This window comes from Tauraco erythrolophus, chromosome 9 (genome assembly GCF_009769465.1).
Source record: "Tauraco erythrolophus isolate bTauEry1 chromosome 9, bTauEry1.pri, whole genome shotgun sequence".
Lineage (NCBI taxonomy): Eukaryota > Metazoa > Chordata > Aves > Musophagiformes > Musophagidae > Tauraco > Tauraco erythrolophus.
Genome location: NC_141473.1, coordinates 37,271,526 through 37,295,679, shown reverse-complemented (window position 1 = coordinate 37,295,679; position 24,154 = coordinate 37,271,526). Strand labels below are relative to the sequence as shown.

Below are 24,154 nucleotides of genomic sequence, written 5' to 3'. Positions count from 1 at the left end.
CCACCTACAAAACATGTAATTCCAGGTATTACAGCAGCCACTCTATGGGCACGCTCGTATGTCTCAATAAATTAAGCTCAGCGTGAAAAACAAAACCCTGAGCAAAGGCTGCCTAAGTGATTTCATCCTACTGGGGCTCTTTGCAGGCTTTTACAACCTCACTGAATTTCTGCCTCTTGCACTGCGTTTTCGCTCATTAGCGCCCAGCCTGAGAGCAAAGTTTCTGGCAAAACTTATCCATGTCCAGCTTAGCCATTTGTCGGACGAAAACACATGGAGTGTATCTTGTCGTTACTAACTGCACTCTATACATCTTTTTTGCATCTTGCTAGCATTAGCTAGAAATTTGAAGCTGCACAGGATGTGCCCCCTACTTATAATGAAGGTGCTCTTCAGGGAGTATAGGGGGATTTCAGGGCAAATTTTGATCTTAATGACTGAGTTTCTCAGTAAACTGCACTTTTCTCGTTGTTGTTCAACATTACATTGGTCCATATACGGACCTCTGTGGTTAAGACAAATGAACACACACATCTAATGGAAAGCTGTTCAGATAAGACAGTCTGCAGGGACAGGAGTAAAACTGGGCAGGGGGCAACAGGCATTGTAGAAGTTACTGGTTGTTCCCTTGGCGTTGCACTGGCAATCAGCAGTATTCTGAAAAGAAAAGCCAGCCCAACGACTACAGTACAAACTATCCCAGTGATGTGAATTTTAAAAACACAGGGGGAAGAGCCAGTAAGTACTGACCAAAGGGGTGATGACACCATAAGAAACCAACTGGCGCATAGCTCAGAGGTCGCCAAGCAGCACCCGGCACTGCCTATGAGAAGGAATGCTCTGCCTTGTCACGCTTGTTTTCCTTCTGCCCAGTGATCCCGTGGATACAGCAAGGAGCAACGCAAGCATTTGCTAGGGGGCACTAAGCCAATTCAGCCCCGTGTTTAGCTGCAGGGTAGCAACTTCTGAGTTTTTGCGAGCAGGGCGAGAGGTAGCACAGTGCATACCCTGTAGCCGCACGGACTGGCAGGCTTTCATAGTTCCTCCCAACACAGAAAAAGGGAAATATTTTGAGGAGGAGGGCACGGACTGTCTGCTCGGAGTCCCCACATGCCAGCTCTGCACATGCGCTGAAGGATGGCAACTACCCCCAACGCAGCACAGCTCTCCACAGAGCAAAAAGAGATGCTGGAAAATTAACATTCAGAGTCACTGTGAAACCCAGAGGGTGAAAAGGGATGGGTACTCACTTTTCTATGGCAGAAACGTGCTTTGTCTCGAACTTCCCTTTGGTGAGAAGCTCAGGGGTGATTCTTCCCTCAAAGAGCAGCCCCTCCTTGGCCATCTTTACCAGGATGAGCCTTACCAGCTCCCCCATGTACAGCCCGCTGACCATCTTCTCAAACCTGCAGGAGAGGACAGCAGCATTCACCCACCCATCCACAGGCAACCCTGGGAGGCAGAGCCCAGCTGTGCCACCGCACCGCCCGGCCCAGCCTGCGGTTTGCCTCACCACGGGCAAAGTCAAGCTTTCTTGAAACGCTGAATTCCTAATACAAGTGGAGAAGGGAGCACGGAGCAGAAAATGAAAGCAGCAAAGTTCACAAATAACTGCCTCACTCACAGCTGCTTCCCAGGATTAAGGGATCCACGGTCGATTTCTCGATCAAACTCGGTCCTGATGTCTTCTAACGAGCCGTCATCTCCAAAGGCACCCCACTCCGTGTTAATGCACATCCTGCCCTCGTCCCCTTCCACCAGGTCGATGTGTCTCATCTCCTCCATGTAACAGGCGTTGGTGCCAGTGCCTTTAGGGAAAGGACATCAGAAGGTGCTAACCAAACGGGCCAGGCAAAGGGAGAAAAGCCACGTGCATGCTGCGGCAGCAATGTGTGTTACCAATGATCAAGCCAACTTCACAACGCTGGTCATCGAATCCACAGGTCATCATAGTGCCGACGGTGTCATTCACAACAGCCATGATATCTGCATCGTAGTCCTGATGAAGGAACAAAATGTTACTTGGACCATATGGCTTCTCTGGAAAACGTTGCTTGTGTTTATGACCGGTTTGCTTCTATCAACTAATTTCGTAAGGAACAGGAGACAAATAATTTGTCTGAATACCACAGCTCATCTTCTTAAATATCACCTGTTCCATCTGCCAGTTCCCTATCCCACATATCCGAGAAGACAATAAAAGCAAACTAATGCACCAGGCAAACAAGCAAACAGCAGTAGTGTAATTCTAGAGAGCAAAGATCTGCTCTCACCTAAGCGCCCTTAGGCAGGAAAGAAAAGGGCTACACATGAAGGAGGGAGAAACTCTACACCTAAACATCATGGAGTGATTCGAAGCAATTGCTTGAGGGGTCAACCTAGAAAATATTCCCAAGTTACGTATTTCTCATAGAATTCACTTAAAACATCTAATAAAACAGGAGTTTTATTTCAACTGAAGATTTTAATACAAAAATATAAGCAAATAACGCGATTACATAAGCTATCCAAATAACATGCACTCACTCCTTTCCAGATTCTTCAGAGTGTTATCCCACCCAATACCAAGTCTGATGATAGTTACTGACTATAGCAATGTTGTCCGGTGACAGTAAAACTCAGGTTTGCTTAAAAGTCCACAACTGCCCAAAGAGAGCAAACACTGCTCTGTTTCCGATTAATTTGGATGCCAGCTAACAAACACATCACCTGGCTGCAAGCGTTATGCAAACCCAAATTCATTCCATCTCACGCTCAGTGCCTTTTTATTTGTTTAAATCAGCAACCTGGTCACCTTCACCCTCTATAAAACCAGCAGGGAGAAACTGCAGGGAGCAACACAGCTTACTGAGCCTGAAATCCCCTTTCTCTTCCACTCTGCCCCTCTCCTGCTCCCAAGCAAGGCAGTTGCACAACTCAGCTGAGCCCAGACCACGAGACGCAGTTTCTCAGGGATGGGATGTGTCGGTATCGCTGAAAAGCCATGGCACCGACACACAGCACTTTCTCAGCTTTTGGAGAGTGATAAAGTTGCTGAAGGTTGCCAGCGAGAAGCCATAACATACTAACTCCGGTTTGTGCTATGAGGAAAATCACAGCTTCCACATGGCTCCGTTTTCCCAGCAAACGGCAAAACCACACATCTTCATGCAACAAAGCAGAGCGGCACCATCACTCCGATCACACGCTCGAGTCAGTGAAATGAAGGGTGGTCCCAGACAAAGAACACCAGTTTGCTGTTATATGGAATCAAAAAAAAAAAAGAATGAAGCACAATTTACCCCACGTTTCTTGATGGCCCTGTTAAGCAGCCTCACGACATCTGCTCCCTCCACTCCACTTGCTTTGAAGCGCTTCGTCCAGGTTATCAGGATACCCTGATAAAACAAGAAAGCAATACTCAACAGGATGCCACCATAAGACACAAATTGTTTCGGTGCTTGTTTTGTTTTCTTGTAAAAACAATTTTTTATATTTCAAATGCATCTTCAAGTCTCTTTTCTTATACGACCTAACAACCCAACCTGAGACAACTGGCAGTGTTTGGTTCTCACTACAGTAAGCTGAAAGATGGGAAATCGTTCTTCCCTCCCTTGCTAGAAAATAGTTTGTTTGCATTTTGTATTTTCAGCTCACTCTTCTCCCGGTTACTCCTCGACAGTTTTTCTTGGAAAACCATTTAATCCTTTTGGGCCATGGAAATTGACTGCTTTCAGAAAAAGCTGACAGCGCAGGGCCGACTAAAGAGAAGGGATGTGATGTTTGTACGCCCAGGGCTCGGCTGCAGCGGGGATCAGACTGCTGCACGTTTGCTGCCTGGAGTCCCAGCTGTTTCTCTGTGGGATCGTGCTTATGGTTTGAGGCAAATGGAAATACTGGAAATGTAACAAATGTATGTCCCTGACTTACAGTATGTATTGAAAAGGAAATCCTGGTATCGAATTCCTTGCCTGCAAACTGTCATAAAGAGCCTGCAAATCCCACAAGGTAACGACTACATTCAATTTTTTTCTATTTAGATAATGCCTGGCTGATTCAGAGCATTCAGCATATAAGTCAATAAAGATAAAAGAAATAAAAGAGCATTGACTCTAGTCAACAGGAAAGACAACTCAAATGAGCTCAGCTTTTCATACCCACCACAATATTCACATCTATCACAACAGGAGTCCACGAAGCTGAAAACCAGAAAAGCTGAAGCCTACAGGCACGAGCAGCCATTGCCCAGGTGAACATTTGCCTGTACCTCAGCTTTAAAACCAGCCACGTGTCTTGTGCACATCCACCCTCCCAACTGGGATAGCTACAGGGGACGGAGAGGTCGGGGCAGCTTTTTCCAGACTACATCACAAACTCAGTTTAAGTAAGTTTTGCCACTGAGCTGCCCTCGTTAGCATCATCCAGAAACCCAGCAAAGCCCCGTGCCGCTGCGCAGGGAAGCCATGTGCAAAGCCCACTCTGCAGGCACAGCTTTACTGGGCAAAAGGGCCCCCTGTTCCACGTAACTTTTATCATTCAGGAAACCAACTGGTCACACCACAATGGCAAAGAGCAGCTCCTCTCAGCATGACCGGCCACTGTGCTGGAAGGATTTTTTGCTTCGCCAGCAAGCCCTTGGCAGCAGGGAGGAGCCCTTGGAGCACAGCAGGGTTGAACGGGACCCAACCATGCGGTGCTGCCTTGTCACCCTTGGAGAAACCAGGGTCCACCCTGCCTCCTTCTGCTCACCAAGCACAAGAAACCGGCACCCAGGCAAGCACAGCCTCACAGAAGCAGCAATCCAGAAACAAACATGGCCCACAGAATCCAGAAAAACATATCAAACACCCAAAATAGCACAAAAACTCTCAGAAAGAGAGTTTTATTTTTATTTTTTTTATTAAGAAACATCCTCCCTTGTCTCTCACTATCCTCCTCCACTCTGCCACTGATCATCTCCAAGTCTCTACAGGTGTCCCCTGTTGCTCACCAGCCTAGGCTGCGGCTCCAAGGATGTCGTTGCGTCTTCCGCAGCCAGGAGGAAATGGCCTGCCTTTTGTAGGCAGGGCCTAAACCTTAATTAGATAATTACAAGCCAGCTGGGTGATAGCCATAGTCCCCAACCCATCCCACATGCTCCCTGCCTGCGCCTGCCCCACACAAGCATGATTTCATCCCAGCTGGCTTGAGCAAACCAGCCTGCAAACAAGTGCCTTTCATCATGCAGCTAAACAAATTTTCTCAAGGACAACTCAACTTCACAACCACATCCTCAGCATGACTCTGCTGCGGTCAGTATCCTGAGCCCTACCATGCATCATGGCCAGACTGGAGAGCTGCACCAAAATCAGCTCACTTCTTCTGAACTGATGCAGGGAAAGGCAGCGCTCTGTTCTTAACTACATTCAGACCCTGAATTAGTAGTAAGCACCCTTGGTTTCAGCTCTCAGCATCGCTCAAGAAGCATGAAATGGAATAAAAATCCTGCCACCTGGCCCTCCTCAGCACCAACGCCTGGGGAGCTGTTGCACCAGGCTAACCTAGAGACCTGCAAGCTAGAACAGCTTGCTGTTAAAGCACAACTTCTTAACCGTTTGTGTGGATTTAACTTTCCTGCCTGAATTTGCTACACCGTTGCCATAGCAATGCTGTACCAGGAGGCTGCTGAGTCATTTGTGATATAATGAGCAAAAGAAGGAAAATATCATAGCATCCTTGTCATGGGAATCTCATCAGTCACTTCACAGGATGCTGGTAATTCCCATCATTTTTTCAAGCACGTTGCTTCCAGGTGGCCTGCCCGACTGCCGAGCACCCAGCCGGTGGGCTCAGGAGGGAGACTCCCATCTGGATCAGTGTGTGCACCTGGGAAGTCCAGCAAAATCTGAGCAAACGCTGCTGGGCTTGGTCCTTCCCAGTTACACCCCACGGAGAGGTGAAAAGGGCTGCACAGGAGGCAGGAAAAACCACTGCCGTGTTTACAGGGTAAACCAATGGACTGAGGAGCTCACGCAGAGGCAGTACAAAACATCAGATGCCTCTTCGTCATCTGTTAACCAGCTCTTTCAGACAGAACCATAAACACAAACATGAAGTCTGACAGTGAAATACGACACTCATTTATCCTGAAAATGAGACCTGTCTGGGATACTGCTTTCATAGTAGTGTTTTAATAACACGGTAGCTCTTCTGCATATTAATAAAATCATGAAATCTTCTTACCTCATCTAGCTTGGATTGTCGACACGGGAAAGAAAATGTAAACCCAACCGGTAATTTCTTGTCTTTGATTTGCTGTTTCTCCATAAAGTCTCCCAGGCATTCAGCAACATGATCGAAAAGCTACAAGAAAATTAAAAGTATAAAACCACTGTGATTAGTGATACAGTTTCAGGAGAAAATATTTCAAACTGCATAAGAAAACTGTACTGGGTGAGGGGAGCGGGGAAAATAGCTTCTCCAAATTTTTAAAGATATATAAATTACATAGCTATGAAAATACTCTCAGGCAGTGTATATTAACACCTTAATAATTAATAAATTACTAAATACATTGTCCTTTTATGCACCTAATTCTGCATGGCATCTTTTACACCCATATAAAAACACTTTTCCTGTAATAAGAGACACATGGCTCTTGAGCCTGCTGTAACCCTTCCACTTAACCTTTGATGAGAACAAAAATGTTCTTTCAACTTTTCAGTAACAGGAAGGAGTATCTCAAAAGAACATTTGGGATCCAGTCCCATAGGAGTTTGAACACTTTCACAGCGATGTCTTCATCATCTGCTTCACTCAAGCATTGCTGAGACCAGAGAACCCAACACTTCGCAGGAGCCACCCAAAACGACATAATCCCTCAAGTCTATTCCTAAAGCACACAACAAACACACACAAACGAAACCCAGGGCATTCATCTAAATATTTCACATGCTCTGAGAAACAACCCTAAATGGGAACATTTTCTACATATTTTTAAAACACTGAACTATGCAGGCAGCCTGCACCAGGCTCACGGGTACCAACGCCCCCCCCAGATGCCTTGACGGCCCCTCGATGGCATCCTGTGACAATAGCACTACGTGTCCCTGCCATGCATGCCAGGAGCCAAGCATGCCAGGGAGCGTGTGTCCATGAAGGTGAGGGACGTCTCTCACACCGAGCTATTTGAAAAGCCCCTCAGGTAGATCGCAACACTCAAAGCTGAAATCAAGCCCTAGCAATTGAAGCAACAAAAATACACGTTTGTATTCAAAAAGCCAGGCATGCCTCGAACTGACCCACACCACAAACGGACATCAAACTATTAACAAGACTCAAACTATTAACAAGTCGCCGCCTGCCCCAGAAGATAACTGTGCTTCACATTTTAACTCCCTGGAAAAAAAAAAAAATACTAAACAAACTCAACCCTATCTACAGCACCGGTGGGACGAGCCCAGGAAAACTGCCTAGAAGATTGGGGATAATTGGGAGGGAGTACAAAAAGATATCTGTTGATTGCAATTAGCCTGCATAGCTTTATTAAGAACAATTTACGGAGTCTTGGAGAGTTGGGAAAGCACTACAGACAGGCTGCAGCAATTACAAAGAACGAAGAGGAGTATTTTGCCGTTCGGAGCAGGTCAAGAAGCAGTGCGTGTAATGTTCTAATTTAACAGAGCACCTTAAGCCCATTCCTAAAATGAGGTCAGATTTGATTAAGCAGAAGTACAGCAGTTTCCCAGGGAAAATGTTGCCATTCATTGTCCTGGGCAAATAAAGGACACTTCACCGAGCACACGCAGTGAAACGGCATGGGAAAGCAACGTGCACTGCTACACTTCTCTAAGACTGCTTTCAGCTGTTCAGACGAGGTAGAGAGGAAAAGGAGTTACAAAAAAGAAGAACTACAGTTAAGTAATAAAGTATGACAACTTCTCCGAGGAGGAACACAGAAATTACAGGCGTGTACGCTTTTACGCTTTCCATCTGAAAGCATCTTGCTAAATACTCAGTCCTACTAAACTTTCAGCTGCTCCCAGAATTACAAACCATAACCAGGGGCCAAACTCAAACCCCTCAGGAATTCAGAGAGCAGGAAGCGGAAACATTGACTGTGGACGTTGCTACACAAATCCCTCTCATGCAATGAACTACGACTGCATAGAGAAGAGACAGGACCTGCTTTGTTAAGTCCGACTGCAAAAGATCCCTGGGCATTCCCAACGCTCTCTGGAAAGCCCATGCAGTCCCAGCAGGACCTGCCAAAGCTCACCTCCTGCAAGCAACGCACCGTGAGTCACCAGGGCTCCGGGATGGCAGTGAGGCGCGTGAGCGTAACCCGTGCCGCAGCCCGCACGGGCAAACACGGTTAACTATTAGCCACGGTCTTGACACTCCAGTAGCAGTGTCTGTTCAGCAATGCACAGTCTGGCTGTGCTACTGTTTTTAATAAAGCACAGCGGGAAGGCACTGCTCTAAAGGAGAAAAGAAAGAGAGAGGCATTTATTAGTTTTCCTACCATTGATGGACATAAGGTCTTTCTCAAAGAGACTAAAGGAAGCATCTGTATATGTCCGTGCCCATGTTAACATCCAAATCTTACAAATGCCAAACAACTGACAGGATAGTAGAGGGAATCCTACAAATGCCAAACAACTGACAGGATAGTAGAGGGAATATTACAAAGTTCCTGTGGATTTCATTCAAGCAGGGCAGGCGGATTGAGGAAAAATCCAAGTTCCTGTCCACCCACAGGCGTGCCATAGGTAACAGTACGAGCCAAATATTTTATCTTATCAGATGTCAGAGACGGACAGAGCGAACGCTGCAGCCACAAGGAAAGGACCAGTTGGACTTTACACCTTTATAGACCTGAAATGATACAACCACAAGACGCTGAGCGATACGATATCGAGCTTCATTACTTCCTCTGGCCATCAAGCTGCCTGCTCAGATTAGGCTCCAAGAAGTCTCCACAAGGATGCATCCGGCTGGCAGCCAGCAGATTTTGGCAAGCAACTGGAAGATCTGGACTCGAGCTCGAGCCCCTGAATGGGGAAGATTTAAGGAGCAAAGAAACCACAGCTTCAGATCGGAAGAACAGCCACAAATCTACAACCTAGCTCCAGTGGCAGCAGAACCCAAAAAGCAACACCAAAATCAAGCCTCGGGCACGCTCCCACGCGTTGAGCTGACACGGAAGACAGGCTTCTTACAAATCATAAACCTGCTGTTACGCTGATGAAGTCAATGACAGTTTTGCCCTTGACTTTGACAGGGAACTGTCTCCGACTGGCAAAGCCCATGCCTGGCAGACAGGCAAAAATAGAAGTCTGAATGCAGTGAAGTAGAAAATATCAAAACAAACCGTACTAGCGAGACGTGAAGCTATAAATCGCAATCCCTTCAATAAGCTGATTATTAGGCTTTAAGAGCATAACTTACTGAAGTCAATGACACAGCTTGCTGAAAAATACATTAGTAGCCTACCCCACGCAGGCAGTTCAGCCCAAGCATCCCACTAATCTGGCTCAGAGATTTCAGAGAACCTCAACTGTATGCTTCGGTGATAAGCGCCAAATCACCACCTGCCTGTGTGCCTCCCGGGCATCCACCACGCTCCCCTGCGAAGCCTCACAGCGAGCGTTTTAGTCATGGTTGGATATTGTCACGGGACAATTTTGAACCCGGATGCAATTCTGATGATGCTTCTGGTTGTCCTTTTCTTTTCCTGGTACTTAAACACCAGGACTGGGACTGACTGTCCCCCCAGGGTCAGTGGCAGCCTTGCTTGCCTCTCTTCCAGTTTAAAAGCCATGACAAAGCCTATCAGCCTGAGCTCCATGCTGCTGGTTCCCAACAGCCAAACGGCCTTTGGATATTTAAAAATTAAAATATAAACATGACAAAGCCCTGGAAAGAATGCAGACCTGGCGTCTCCTTTCCTGGCTTCTCCTCTCCTTCTCATCGTGTCTCCATCAAGTCTCCCCTTAAGTCAGCCTGCCTTGCCTCCCCAGGACAGACACGTGCCCCCTGGGTGTGCGGGCAGCCCTGCTGATTGTCGGTCTCCAAGTCCATGGACAAGCAACCCCAAGCTCCAAACCTGCCTCTGGGCAGTCCACCCAACTTCCCTGCCTCCAGCAGCAACAGGCAGCTCAGCTCAGCTCCCATCCAAAACCGTTCCCTAGGAAAGCCACTGCTATCTTTTGGCCAGATAACAAAGTAATAACATTAGGAGAAGTCTTTACAAGAAAGGTATTTTATTGCTGTGGTTCAAGTATCACAGCAATGCTTGTATCAGTGCTACTTGGAAGTCACAATTGCCATCTTACAGTCACTATTGTGTAAGAATGCAGCAGCAGTTATTAGATACGTATTTTACGGGTATTAAGGTGACTACAGAAAACATATTCAGGGTAGAAATGTTTGCACAATTTTTCTTTTCTTCCTCTTTTGTTTACTCTGAAACAAGCCATAAGTTTCCTGCAGGTCTCATACTTCTAAATAGCACCTCATGCTAGTACAAAGTATAAAAACTTGCTTTTTCCAACAACATAAATTACCTGGTTTGTCTTACACTGTCACGGAGACAAATCTGTCAGTAAAATATTCATTGTAATCCACTTCCTTATCATAAATTCTTCCAAAGAACCCAATTTGAAATCCAAGTAAACAGATCCAAACTTCTTCTACTCTTGGAACATAGGAGATTAAAAAAACCTCATCGTTTATTCAGTAAAAATTAAGTTGAAGTTGTGCCAAAACACTCTATCAGCTTCCTGTAATTTTTCTAATGTACTTGTACTTTTCAGGACTGCTGAGTTGCTCGGACCGCCAGGACAGATATGTGGCTGTCATGGGTATTTCTGTCCCTCATCTAGCATTACAATTGTAGGGCTGATGATGCAAGACTAAGTTGTTTTCCAGCTCTCCATTCCTACCTGTGGAAAGTAACTTTATTACAAAAGTCAGAATAGTCAGAATTTTTACTTCTAGGCCCTTTTTTCCCTGATTCAGTCAAAATTCTCCCACACAATGACAGATGATTAGCAGCACCCGTGCATGCTCTACTACACTAACTACTGCTTATCTATTTTCAGTATCGACAAAGAGCTGTAGTCGAGCCCGTGCACGTTGTAGGTGCAACTGTTAAGATGTTAAGGTCGTTCTTGTGGTGTTCTTCTAAAATGGCAGCATGAAGGCAGCTAATCTTCAGAGAAACGTCCTAAGGAAGGGGTGCTTACCCGTGTTCCGCTGCCGTGCATGATATCTTCGGGCGTGTTATAAATTTCACTTTCCATTTGTACCGTCTGCTTCTTTTCATGCGATACCTTCACCCGCAGAATTCGGAAATAAGAACCACCGAGATCCAGTGCAATGAAATCTCCTTTCTCTATGTGGAAAACAAGACACAAGTGATTAAAAATTGTACGCAACACAAATCTAGGAAACGTCGAGCTCTGTTAAGTACAACGTGTAGGCAGACACCCAGTGCCTACAGCAAGGAAGTTCTAGCTGCAGGGCGTCCACACGAAGCATCAACCTGATTCCCTACAATTAAACGTGAAGTTGGTACAATGGCAACGCCAACCACCATTGATACAGAGGCAACTGCAATGAGGGTTCATCCAATAAGAATCGACTAAGAGTGGACAGTCTGTATCCAGATTTCATGATGAAGCTGGCAGAATGAAGATCTCAGGAGAAAGCCAAAAAGGTGTTGAAAACAGAGACAGTAAAACAAAAGGATGCCAAACCACTGATGACCAGTCTTTTTCTGTAAACGAACCTATGTCATTTTGGCAAATAACAGTGAATTGTGGCTGGATTGTGCACTACCCTAAAATCAACAAATTACACACAGATGGAGTTAAAGGAGGAACCGCTTATTTCACCCCTGGAAGCTGAGATTCACTGCAAGCTGCAGTCAGATAACAGAAGTCAGAGAAATGACAGTCTGAAAAATCACAGGGTGGCCCTGCACTGCTGCAAAAGTTATTCAGATGGTGCGATCCCTTGCACAGAGCTCCTGAATAACTCCCCAGGAGCCAAGGAGTGAGTTAGGCTACCTCCATCTCCCTCTGTGGTGGAGAGGGATTTGGATTTCAAAGATCTGAAGCCAAATCCACTACCCCCCCAGCCCCACAGACTTCAAGGTGTAATTCAGGCAACGGAGGCACATGGTCTGGCTCTCTGAGAAATGACACTTTCAGCACCCCATGGAGAGCAAGGCAAATAGACCTGGCTGAACCGCTCGTGCTATCTCGCCTTATCAAAGAGGGAGCAAACAAAGACAGCGATCATTAAAAATCTGCGAAAAGATAATATTTAGGGAAGCAGCGTGCAGGAGTTATCACACAGGAGCGCATGTCTAGGCTGCACTTAATCACTGAGGCTCTTCACAAGCATGCGTGTCAGTGCACGGCATCCCCGGGCTCACCGAGGCTGCTCCGAGGGCGGTGAAGCAGAGGCACACGGCACTTTCGCATCCTGGTTTCCTCATCGATTTGTACTTTTCTGAGGTGTCAGAAGAGCCCCTTGCCGTGGCGGGACAAGCTGCCTCCCCCACCACTGATGCATGTTGCCAGTCCCCTCCTGCAGCACTCTTTGGCCTCTCTTCATTCTGCCTTGCAACTTTAAGCTGTAACTTTGGGAAGGCCATGGCCAACGTCACCATTTTTCCATTTCATTTCCCTAAATTCATTGTGGAAAAACCTCTAGCAGCTGGGAAGACCGGTACCTTCTGATGTGTCACCTCAAACTTCAACTCAGTTCTCAGAGCCTTCTGAACTGTGCTGTCACCAAAATATCAGGTATGCAATTTATCCACCAGGATTTACAAACCCAGACTTACCTCTGAGATTACTCTGCCCAAGCTCAGACCAGAACTCCTAAAAGTCTAACTTAGTGGACCGCCATTCCTTCATCACCCCAGGCACCTCCAGGAGCTCCATCCTGCTCAGCAAAGCTGATGAGCTGGACGGAGTGTCCCTCGGGGCAGGACCTCAGCAGGAACAGCCTAAGAGAGGCAAAGACACTGCAAAAGTCCTCACGGTTTCTGAAGGTTGCAGTGGAATACAGAAACAAAGCACTGTCATGCCAGAAACCACAAAGAACAATAACCTCCGTACAGAAAAAGATAGCAAAAGGACAGTTGGAGCCCAGAACTCCTAACACTCTTCCTAATTTTACTGCGTTGCAATGCAACTCTTCCTTCTCGCTGCTTAAGATATGGGCAAACTTGCAGGCTGCTGAAACACAGATCTTGCAGCGCTTCCCTACCTGTTTTTCTGAACAGCGTGGCTGCAAACATCGCTTCGCTCCAGTACAGATGTCGTGTAAAACGTGAACATATCCAAACTGCAGATGCAGTTCCCTCTGCCAGGTTCAGCATAACAAATTCCGTAATTCTTAACTCCCTTCACGGCAACAAGACCGGAAGCAAAACATTTACCACAAGTGTCTCAATTAAGCCAAATACCCAAATAAGCTTTATCATATGAGTATCACTTGTTGAATGCAAGCCATTACCTCCAATAAATCATGGAAAAATCAACACTGGACCAGATGGCCCTTTTTCAAGCCTAAATGCACCTTGGTACATACCTCAAACAAATACTGCACTTCAGAAATACCTTCTCTGGCAGTAAATTAACAGATTAGTGTGTTTGATTTCCAGCACCATCAAGCTCATCGCAAGATAAGAATTATTAAGAATTATCCCTTTCAGTTCAAAAGAAGAAAGAACTCTGAAGTAGAACGTAAAGCTTCCTGTATGCAAAGTAGCAGTTTTCTTTCAGCGTACTTCAGGAATTAAACCCAAGTAGCAGCATCTAATCTGTGCTTTATAACACCAAGGTGCAATCAAACCTGCTGTAAATTAATTTAGGAAGATTCTTTGAAAGCATTCTGAATTAGCTTGAGATACCGTTCTGGGCGCTCTGGAGAAAAAAACTCGTGGCTTTCATAAATTAAGCAACTCTGAACGAAGCAAAAAACCTGGTTAACACCAAAGTTTCCAGAGTCTCCAAAATTATTACTCAAAAGCTCCTTCTTAAACAAGTTCACAAGCATGAATCTGAAGCTAAACAAGAGTATTTTTCTGAACAGTCAGCTCTCATAATAATAATCAGACTGAGAGGAAAGAGCTTACAAGGCAGTAATCAGAGACAGGCCAGAGAAAAGAGCAGGCTTTCAGCCTCTGGCTGTTACGGCAGGGACAGCTGAAGGCAGAAATTGCCATCAGCCAGGAGCTGAGCCCCACTTGGTTTGGGCACAGCAACACGGACACATCGTCAGGGGCCCCCCAGAGCCTTCTGGAGGGAGCGGGAAGGGGGGTCCGCGTCCGTCCTGGCTGCATCTGTGCGACAGCCGAGCCCGACGTGGCAGGCACATGGAGGTGAGTCAGGGAAAGAAACGCCACGACACTCACCCACAGCTAATATTGCTCACACCTGGGGTCAGAACATGCCTTTTCTAGCCAAATAATGGAATGGTTTTGCCTGCATTTCCAGCAGCTACACAAAGAGATGCTCACAACAAGCGTATGCAGATTATTATCATGTTACATGGAATTGTCTGTGGCAAAGCACTGCCTTGCTCTAATCCATGCTGCAGATACGCTGCCCACAGCGTGCCTGTCTCGGAGAGGCCGGCAGGAGCCAAACGGGCACCGGATCAAGAACCGAGCACCTTGTGCGCAACATGCAAGGTTGCTTTTTTAAGTAGCTGTGTAATATGTGATCTGAAATTAATGCCTTGACATACAGGCATGCATACACTCGGACCAGAGCTACCCACTGCTCTGGCTCATGCTCGGTCCCAGCAGCGTTCAGCAATCTCTCCCACCTCTCCTGGTCAGGCACAGATCCCCTTTTCCCTGTGCCATACTGAATCTCAAAATCTCTCCAGTTTGTACCATGGAAAAATTCGCAAATTTGATTAGTGTAAGCAGCTCAGATTTGCGAACCTGCAGTGCCTGAAAGAGCAGGGTACTGGGGACAAGTCTGTACTCAACTGGATGTAAACACACATGAAGGAAACACCAGGGATTTCGGAGTCAGTAAAAATCCTGGGATTCCACACAAAAGCCTTGAAGTCATCTCACCTACAAACCCTTAGAGCAACCCCTGCCCATGACCCAGCTGTGTGTGACAGCTTCTGGCTTTCTCAGTAACCTGCGAATTTCAACACAACATTTCAACTTAACAGCCAGTACTGCTAAATTAAGGGAAACACAGGATTCAAGTTTCTTCTCCCTTTGGTGTTTTTTTAGACAGAGAATCACATTTCAGCCAAAAAGCTTAAGGTGGCAGAAAGCAACAGCAAAGCAGAACTATCAAAGATTTCCACCTGTCAGACAGCACCAAGGAACACAAAGCACCAGGCTTCATGTTCTTTCACCCAATAAATTCTTGATTTTAACTCAAAAAAAGCCTCAAAACAGGTAACCGTGTTATGCAGCTCCTGCAACTGTGCAATTTCTGCACACGGGGACATAATTTGTGGTAGACACTAAACTACAATTAGCCAACTCACGCTACATGAGAAGGAAATCCAGTGTTACCACTAAATAATAAACACTATTATATACTGTTTACAAATATATGTATATACTCTCTCTATATATATATATTTTTTTTTTTTTTTTTTGCAAACACTAAAATAAGTAACAGGGACAATCTTGGTCTCCAATACCAACACTTCATCTTTCTAGTTTCTGATAGCTCTTTGTTCCACTTTTATCAGGTACAGCAAGCATGGAAAAAGCGAGTCCTACATCTGGATGGAAAAAGCTCAATACACCAGAGTAGCAGCTTTCAAGCCACACACTGCAGCCTCCTTGAGTTCTGCGAGTTTACCCTAAGACAGTCTGCAAGAGATAGCTACAAAAAGCAAAATGAATGCTAGGAAACTCAAATTCAGCATATGAGGGTCCATGCTTCCACTGGGGAAAAACAAGGAGAAGACGAGATGTTGAGTCAAACAGCAAATTACTAAAAGCCACTGCTATTTGTTAAGACTCTAGATGAGTGTGATTCACATGAATGATTTTTGCATAAATCAAAAATCTTCCTATATAAAGCATTGATTGTTGGCAGACAAATCTCAGCGTAAATGTATCGACTGTTAGTGGACTGACTGCTAGGAAGGGCTCTTCCATGGGCATCAAAGTGGGTTTGACACAGGAATCACAAAATCCTCCAGCACCTGTGGGAACAGACCTGCACACAGAGGGGAGGCTGTCTTCAAAACGTTGTCTGGGCTTGCCAGAAAGCAAATTACTCTTGTTCTTGGTAGTGCACTGGTGTATTTCTAACAGGCTTCCCATGAAGCATACCATTTTTAACATGGAAAACAAATACTCAGCTCCTTACCTGAACCATCAGGGATGGACCTCACAAATGTAGGAAGCATCTTCACTGTAGCTGTTGGGTTAAAATCTCTGGAGAGGCCGTTCTTCATCTCTCTCCTGAAGCGAGCCATAATGTCTATCAGCGTTTCGTCAGAGAGCCGCATGGCGTAAAGGTATTTGTCAATCTGGGGAAAAAGACCAACACCACCATGGAGTGAAAGACCGCTCTGAGATGCTCGAGCAGGGCCATACCCCTCTTTAATTGCAAGAACAGCGTATGGCCCCAGCTTGGCATCAGGGCTCTGGTCAAGCTCACAACGCAGCTGCGTGCTTCCTGCCTTGTCTTTTGACAAGGAAAAAAGTCCTCAAAATCAAGGAAAACGTGCAAGTGCTAGGCCTTATGTGAGCTGACGCCCACCCCATCCTACTGCCTTCCCCAGGCAAGACCCGGTCCCACATCATTGCACCTCCTCTTTTCTACACAAAACTGTTCGCCCACAGCCTCGCATCACTATCTCCAGTCCTCACCCCACTTTTCAGCTATCCTGATCTTCCGTGAGCCAAACAGCTGAAGCTAAAAGTCCCTCTTTTGACACCCTGTCCCAGCTGGGGTGACGTGAGTGTCACTGTAGTCCACCAACGTGCCTTGTATTTAAAGCCTTTCATTGCGAAGGACTTGCCACAGCAGTTTCAGGGCTACATCCCAGGATGAGAAATGATTTCTGTGTAGCAGACCATTTTCCCTATCCCACTCCAAAGCTATCACAGCCAGAGGGTCAGGAGAGGCAGAACTTGGCTTTGGGCAGGTAGTGTCTTCCTCCTCAAGATAAAACATTAAATTAAAAGTTGTTAACTTGTCCTTTGTGGCTTCCCAAGACAGGAGCTTGCTTTACCTCCCTGGAAAAAGGAGGCGGTTCCAATTTTCCAATAATATTGCTTTCCATAATACTACACCCATCTTCAGCATCAGGAAGAGAGAGAGTTGCTTTGATGCCTCAAAAATACAACTTGGCCCTGGGGGGTTCTTGCTAAACGCATACATCCCACCCCTTTTACCTCAGCTGCCAGTCTATTCTTGCCTTGTTTCATTATCTGCCCTGGAAATTCGGTTTTGCAAACAGCTCAGACCAAAGCCACACCTTTGGGATCACTTTTGCTTCCAGCTTAGCAGTACCAAGAAAATAAAACCCTGCCCATGTTTTCTGTCCTCAGCAAAACCAGAAAAGCCACCTCATTTTAAACCCCAGGCCATCTCTGTGCCAAGGACACCTGCATCTCCTTTGCTGCTCTGGAAGCCTTGAGAGCTTCTGTCTCTCAGCTGGTGTTACGTCCTAACAGGACCAACACCACGATAAAACACCCCATGTGAAACGTACGTATGCAAGCACTCCACGTACCGGGAAGACGGGAAGCGACGGATAATGCCATTCCTGAAGGAAACGCAGACAATAAGAAGGTAATTAAATCCTAAACTGACTGTAAAACCAGCACCCATTTAATTGCTCCTGCAGAAAGTACTTCTGCTGCACGTAGTCGGGGTCTGCACCAAAGGCGGTGCATCTCCCCGTGCCAGACGCCTGCCCACCGTGACCAAGCGTTTACAAGGACAAGGGAGGAAGGCATGGATGGCGCCGCTGGGCACAGCAACCCGGCCTGATCCCAAACCACAGGGCTGGGGGACAGGAGAGCTGGAACACAGGGGCCACGGCCAGAGGCTGCACAAGCTGTGAAGCGTCCGGTGCCGTCGCTTGCGGAGGAAGAGCAAAACAGTCACCAAGCAGATGCTACAGGGAAGTCGCAGTGCCACAATGTGAAATGATCCTGCGCGTTTGCTCCACGAACCGGTTGAAGTGACGGTGCAGGCATATAGCTGAAGGGCAGGAGAGCTGAGCCCGGGTTCTCTGCGACAGAGGCCAAACGCGAGACCCCAGGGCAGCATCCCCACGTCCCAGCTGTGCCCTGTGCCACCCTGATGGGCTGACAGCCCCCTCACAGCGACAACCACAGCCAGCCACTGGTCACTCCAAGAACAAAAATCTGGATGGGGTGCACCCGCTCTGCAGCCCCAGACGCTGTGCGGATGGATGCAGAGGCTGGTGTCAGGCTGAGCAAGAAGGTCTCTCCTCCACAGCAAACCCTGCTGTAAGTTTTTTTTTTTAATAGAGAGCACCAAGCCATGATGTCAGAGCATGAGGTTATTCCCTTTTAAATGGGGGGACACACACACACACTCTTATTAAGGCTGAGCTTTCAGCAGCCCACGCTGCCGCTCAGAAGCCTGATTCCCCAAATCTCCCCGTGAAAGCTACACTAACACATTGTTCAGGCAGACTTCGCTGTGCAACTAAAATATCCCTCTACAAAGCCCCACTGTGGCATCCTCCCCCCAAAAGCAGGGCTGAAAGATTGCCCCCCTCCCCAAAAGCCCTGTTGTGAACGCAGGTTTTGGCGTTTGCAGAGTCAGGACCAGACGAGCCCGTTCTCCCCACCTCTGCCCCTACGCTGCCCTCAGCAGCGAGGGAAAACGGGAGGGAGGGCTCTTTTTCCTCCTGTGAAAAAAAAAAACCCAATGAGCGCCGTCAGCGCCCTTACATAATTGAGCTGGACCCTCCTGCACAGAGGGGGAGCATCGCCTTGCGTTGCATCGCGCTGCGTCGCGTCACGTCACGTCGAGGCCATCTTCACCGCTGAGACTCACGGGGCGGGGAGGCGGGGGAGACGGGGACCCAAACCTCAATTTGAAACAAAATCAGTCCTGTGTGTTGCAGTTTCCAAAACTTAAAAAAAAAATTTAAAAAACCCCACAGTTTTTTCTCTCCCTCCAGGCAGGAAAAAAAGGGTTAGTCATTCTGGCAGCACGACTGCAAGGAAAAAAGCACTGATCTCCGAAGGATAGCAGCCTTCCGAGGGAAAACACTCAGCAAATAGCCATAAATAACTGGGAGGGGGAGCTGGAGGCTGGATTATGGGATGGAGATTTAATAACTCCTTGCTCTGCCTGCAATAAAAGCCGATCAGAAAGCAAATCTCAGCCTTATCCGAAGGGAAGCAGCGGAGAGGCCGGCAGGGACAGAGACGGGAGCTGCTGGCAGCACCCAGCCAGACTCACAGCCCCACTGAGGTTCTCGTGGCTGTGGCCCCGTGGGACACAGGTGCCAGCCCTTCCCGGGGGATGGCGGAGAGCAGGAGCAGGTTCAAGCAGGCGGTTGCGTGGGCAAGGAGCATAAAACGCTCCTTTATTTAGCTGCCATCTCAGAGCCACCCCCACAAGAAGGGCATCTTCCCAGAGTGCCACTACGGGAGCCCTCCGAGAGCTGAATCACTTTTTTTGTTGTTTAAAAACAAAACCAGCCAGAGAGAATCTGTGAGCAATTTTTTAAAAATATGATTTCATAATCTGAACCATATGCATGCAATGTTTCTTGGTTCCATAGGAAAGATACTTTTTGGACTTGGGAAGAGAAGTTTCTGAAAATCCAGCCATCGGAGCAGCCTCCACGGGAAGCTGTGAATAATTATAAGTGCATAATGAAACACGCAGCACTAAGGGCCGTTCCTTAAACGCATTTCTCATTGCCCCGGACACTGACAGCAGTCAATGGCATCCAAGGTCAGAGCAACACACAACAATTTCAGAAATCATTAGCACCTATTTTACTGACACCGCCTTTGCACGAAAACCCTTCAGCATGTAAACATTTTTCGGCAGAGCTAATCATACTCCGTACTCCTTTCAGCATCAGGAAAATTCAGCAGGAGCCAAAGCGTGTTATAACAAGTAGTTTAGACACTCTGAAACTGTTTGTGCTTACTTACGATTTATCAGATTGGTTCCTAAAAAGCCTTTTTACTGGCAGGTCACTGCCACAGGGCTCTTTTTGATGCCAGTCGCTACAGTTTACACCCCATTCCATCACGTTCTTTTCAAGGTTAAGCAACATTTAAACGTCGCTCTGGGATTGCAAGATTATTTTTTTTTCTTCTCTCCTCAGATAATACGACAAAAAAGTATTGTTGCTTTGACAGATGGAAACCAGGCAACACCTAGAGGCTCCCTTTGCTGGGGCCAGCTACTGCAGGTACAAACCTGTTGGAAACAAAGGTAAAGCAGAGACAGTTTTACAAAAGCTCCCCTGCGCGCAGTCCAGCGGCACAGATGCCAGGGACATTCCGTGGTGCCCGCACTCCTGAGGATGGAAGTCAGCCTTTTAGAGAAATCAAGGCCTCGGTTTGGGCTGTGCAAAGTCCTCTGTCACAGCGGGGACGCTGAGCTCAAACTGCTGCCCTTGGAGGATCACAAGCGTTCAAGGAGCAGATGTCTTCAAAAACATCTGGATAATTTATCCTGCTTGGAGTAAAACTACATGCCTATTTACATGGTACAGGGTATCATACATCACCAGCTTGCTTCTGCACAGCAGGGTCACGTGCAAGCGCATGTATGCGTGGTTTCATGGGAAAATGTCCCCTTGTAGGGGCTGCCGGGTCACGGGGCTGCCAACGCGTGATGAACCACCCACATCTTCGACACTACACATCCACTCTGCCTATTCCTCCTGCTCGCCACGACTCATCTGGAAAAATGTTCCAGAAACTGAAAGGTGGAAAAAAATTATTCTGAAACTTAATGGAGTGTTTAAAATTCAGCAAAACCAGTACAGAAGCAGCACACACACTAGTTCTTAGATCCGGCGTATCCTGAGGGCCGGAAAACACCAGCCCCATCCGTGCCTCTCGGCAGGGATCCCACTATAGAAAGGCAGTGCTAAGCATTAGTGCCACGTGGGGATGGGAACCCTAAAAAGGAGGAAACCGAGTCTCAAGGGCAGAAGGACATTCAGCTGCGTAACAAACCCATTCCCAAATTCACCTCGGCGGTACTTTTAACCCTTTCACACACCCCTCCTGTGACCCACAGCAGCATCCTCAAGGTGACCTGTCACCTCTGCCACCAAACGCCGAGCTGATCGCTGCCACGGATCAGCGAGTCAGAGGAGCAGCTGCCACGGCCAGGAGCCCCGTGAGGCAGAGCGGCGAGCGGGGGCAATGCCTTGGTTGGCAGCCCCCGGCCACAAGCACGTACCAGCAGCAAGTGCTGCTCTTCCGGAAGCAGAGAGGAGAGGGAGGGCCCTGACGTGAAGCCATGCAGGCACGTATTCCTGTAAGCGGCACGCTGAGATGGAGCAAAACCCTCTTTGCCCCGTGGGGTACCAGGGAGCGGAGCCCACTGGCTCCCAGCAGAGCAGTGGGGGCAGAGCCTCTGACCGCCCCAGAAACCCTCGCTACAGGACAGCCAAAAGTGAGGGGGCTCAATATCCGTTCCAAAAGGATATAAACAGGAAAAGATGTCCCCCAAAACCAGTAGCTTGCTTTTTTGTTTTTTCTAAATTGGATTTTAATTTTTTTTTTTTTTTTTTTATTTTTTCAGACAAAACCAGCTTGATCCATAAGAATGCTTTACAGCTCCCTGGCCAAACGATTTCCCGTGCCGTCAGACAATAGCAGCCTCATGGTGCCAAATCAGCCTGCAATAAATAACCCCCAGTAACAACACAGACTTTCCCCTGTGCCTGCACACTCCCACCACGCCTTCCCCACGCAGCCCTTCCGCCGCTCCTCGGCCAGCGCGCTCCCTTGTGCTTATCTTGGGTTTCTAAATATAACGCGCACAGCGAGACGGAGAAGGCCTTACCCGGGCATGCACGCCTGGTGCCCAGCAGCAGCACTTACAAATCCTCCAGGAAAAGGAAAATAAGGGGCCTGGGGAAAAGGGAGAGCCATATACGTGGGGCCAGAAGATGCAAAGAGCTGCAAGTGGCACGCAGCCTCCAGCTCTTCCAGAGAACCGCTGGGCGGAACAGCAAAACGCACACCATGGAAGTAGATGTGGAAAATATGCGGTGCTGTCTCAGGTTTTATCCAACGGAGGAGTGGGCACGGGTGAGCATGACTTGAGTGGGGCAGGATGGACCTCCCAAACACAGGAGTTGAGGTCTCCCCAGGCACAGCCAGAAGCCCAAAGGGAGGAGGTGCTCTCCCCCTGCCAGGACAAGCTCCGAGACTACTACAAACCAGCCCTAATAACACTGTCGCTGAGGCTTACCCAAAATATTTTAGGGATGCCTTCAGCAGGTGCTTAGCCATGCACCTTAGGCGGGTCACACAGCACCCCCGGAGGAGGTGGCGGAAGGGAAGCCTCTGCTTCCTGACGTCAGCCCAGCTCCGTGACAGAGCTTGGTGACATTTGCAATTATTTTCCCAATCAGTGTCCCCGCATCCCTAGCCCCAGGCCCTCCGCTCCCCACAGCTCTGCAATATGCTCAGCCGAGACCCAACTGCCATGTTTTTATTTATCCTGTTTCCTTGTGGCAGTGCTAAATCCCGGGGCTATACCGACCATACAGCAGCCGTCACCTAATGCTAAAAGAAAAGAAAACAAGTCCATAGAAACACTTCTTCTTTTCAAGCTCAACTGACAACCACTTCCTGTAAATTCAGAAGCTGCAGTGACACATAATTCAAAAGCCACCTGCTCTTCATCTTCATCACCCCCGTGCGGGAGTGACAGATGCCCACAGGCACCCTGGGGAGGAAGCAGAAGGAAGAAGGTGCCTACGAAAAGCCTGCAAGGATAATCACCACCATACCACCACCCTCATCGCCAAAGCCTCACGCTGTGGTCCCAGCTCCATCCCCGCGGCCCGGCCCACAGCGGGGCAGCTGGGCATCACCCACGGCCGGCAGCATCCACACCGAAACCCCGCTCCGCTCCCCACCGGGGATGCTTGCCGGGGCCGCTCGGCTGGGCTTAAAAACGGATTTATTCCCCTCTCTCCCATCGCAGGGTCGCTATGGGACAAAGCAATAAACCGACGGCGGAAAAAGAAAAAAAAAAAATTAAAAAAAATAAAAAGGGCTCTAGGGTGGAGGTGGGGGGCGCAGCCCTTCGCCGGGGGATTCCAATCTACCTTTTTGACCTGATCCTCCTTCAGCTCCGTGAAGTAGTAGGCCAGGAGCTGGGCGGCGATCATCCTGCCGGCTGCAGCGGGCGGCTTCGCGCACGCAGCGATGCGGCGCCCGGGGATGGCCGCGCCGCCGCCGCAGCACCTCCCCTTCCTCCTCCTCCTCCTCCTGCGCCGGGCGGGCCCCGGCCCCGCCTGCAGCCCCTCTGCCACAGCCGGGCGGGGACGTGGCGGCGGCGCGGCACGAAGCTGTCTCGGTGTTATTCTGGCAGGCAGAGCGGGGAGGAGGAGGAGGAGGAAGGAGGAGGAGGAAGGCAATGCCCTGCCGTACCCCAAAGGGTCTTTCTACAGCAGCCTTAGAGACAGACTGTGGAAGGCTTCCCGCCACTCCTTGAACTCTGCTGTGCTACGGGAAGAGGAAACTGGAGAAAAAAAAAAAAAAAAAGAAAAAAAAACCCACAACAACAACAAAAAAACTAACCCGAAGGTGTTTGCAGAAGAACCTCTTCGCTCAGAAATCTTTGAGAAAATAGCAAAACTGCGGGAGCCTCCACTAACACACAGCATCCCCTGCCCACGTGTGATGCCTCCTCCAGAGCGAGCGGGACCCAGGCCGGATCCCCTGGCTCCCCAAAGAGCAGACAATCACTTAGACAGTTGTACGTTTAGGGATCCCACGTTGGTGTTCCATCAACAAAATCCCCACATCAAATACACTGATGGACAGGACCTCTCCTCCCCGTGTGCACTGCCCACATTTGTGCCACGTTGGGGTGCACTCTCCAGCACCCCAAGGAAGTGTCCACCACTGCAAAGCCTCCGAGGGCTCCACATCAACACAAAGCGATGCTATGGCCCTCCGAATGCTGAAGGC

General features: G+C 48.1%; 1 protein-coding gene across 2 annotated transcripts in view; it reads right to left on the bottom strand.

Annotated features, from left to right (window-relative positions):
* HK1 (hexokinase 1) overlaps positions 1 to 23,349 on the bottom strand; it is a 34,398-nt gene extending 11,049 nt beyond the window's left edge. Inside the window, exons 1-8 of one of the 2 annotated variants that reach the window (XM_086616299.1) lie at positions 23,287 to 23,349; positions 16,341 to 16,503; positions 11,208 to 11,356; positions 6,202 to 6,321; positions 3,282 to 3,377; positions 1,900 to 1,999; positions 1,625 to 1,808; positions 1,251 to 1,406 (exon numbers count right to left, since the gene is read on the bottom strand). In XM_086616299.1, coding sequence (XP_086472425.1) covers positions 1,251 to 1,406; positions 1,625 to 1,808; positions 1,900 to 1,999; positions 3,282 to 3,377; positions 6,202 to 6,321; positions 11,208 to 11,356; positions 16,341 to 16,503; positions 23,287 to 23,349 — 1,031 coding nt within the window. The remainder of the gene's footprint in view (positions 1 to 1,250; positions 1,407 to 1,624; positions 1,809 to 1,899; positions 2,000 to 3,281; positions 3,378 to 6,201; positions 6,322 to 11,207; positions 11,357 to 16,340; positions 16,504 to 23,286) is intronic. The other variant, XM_086616300.1, reaches the window with a different exon arrangement.
* Positions 23,350 to 24,154: the final 805 nt, after the last annotated feature.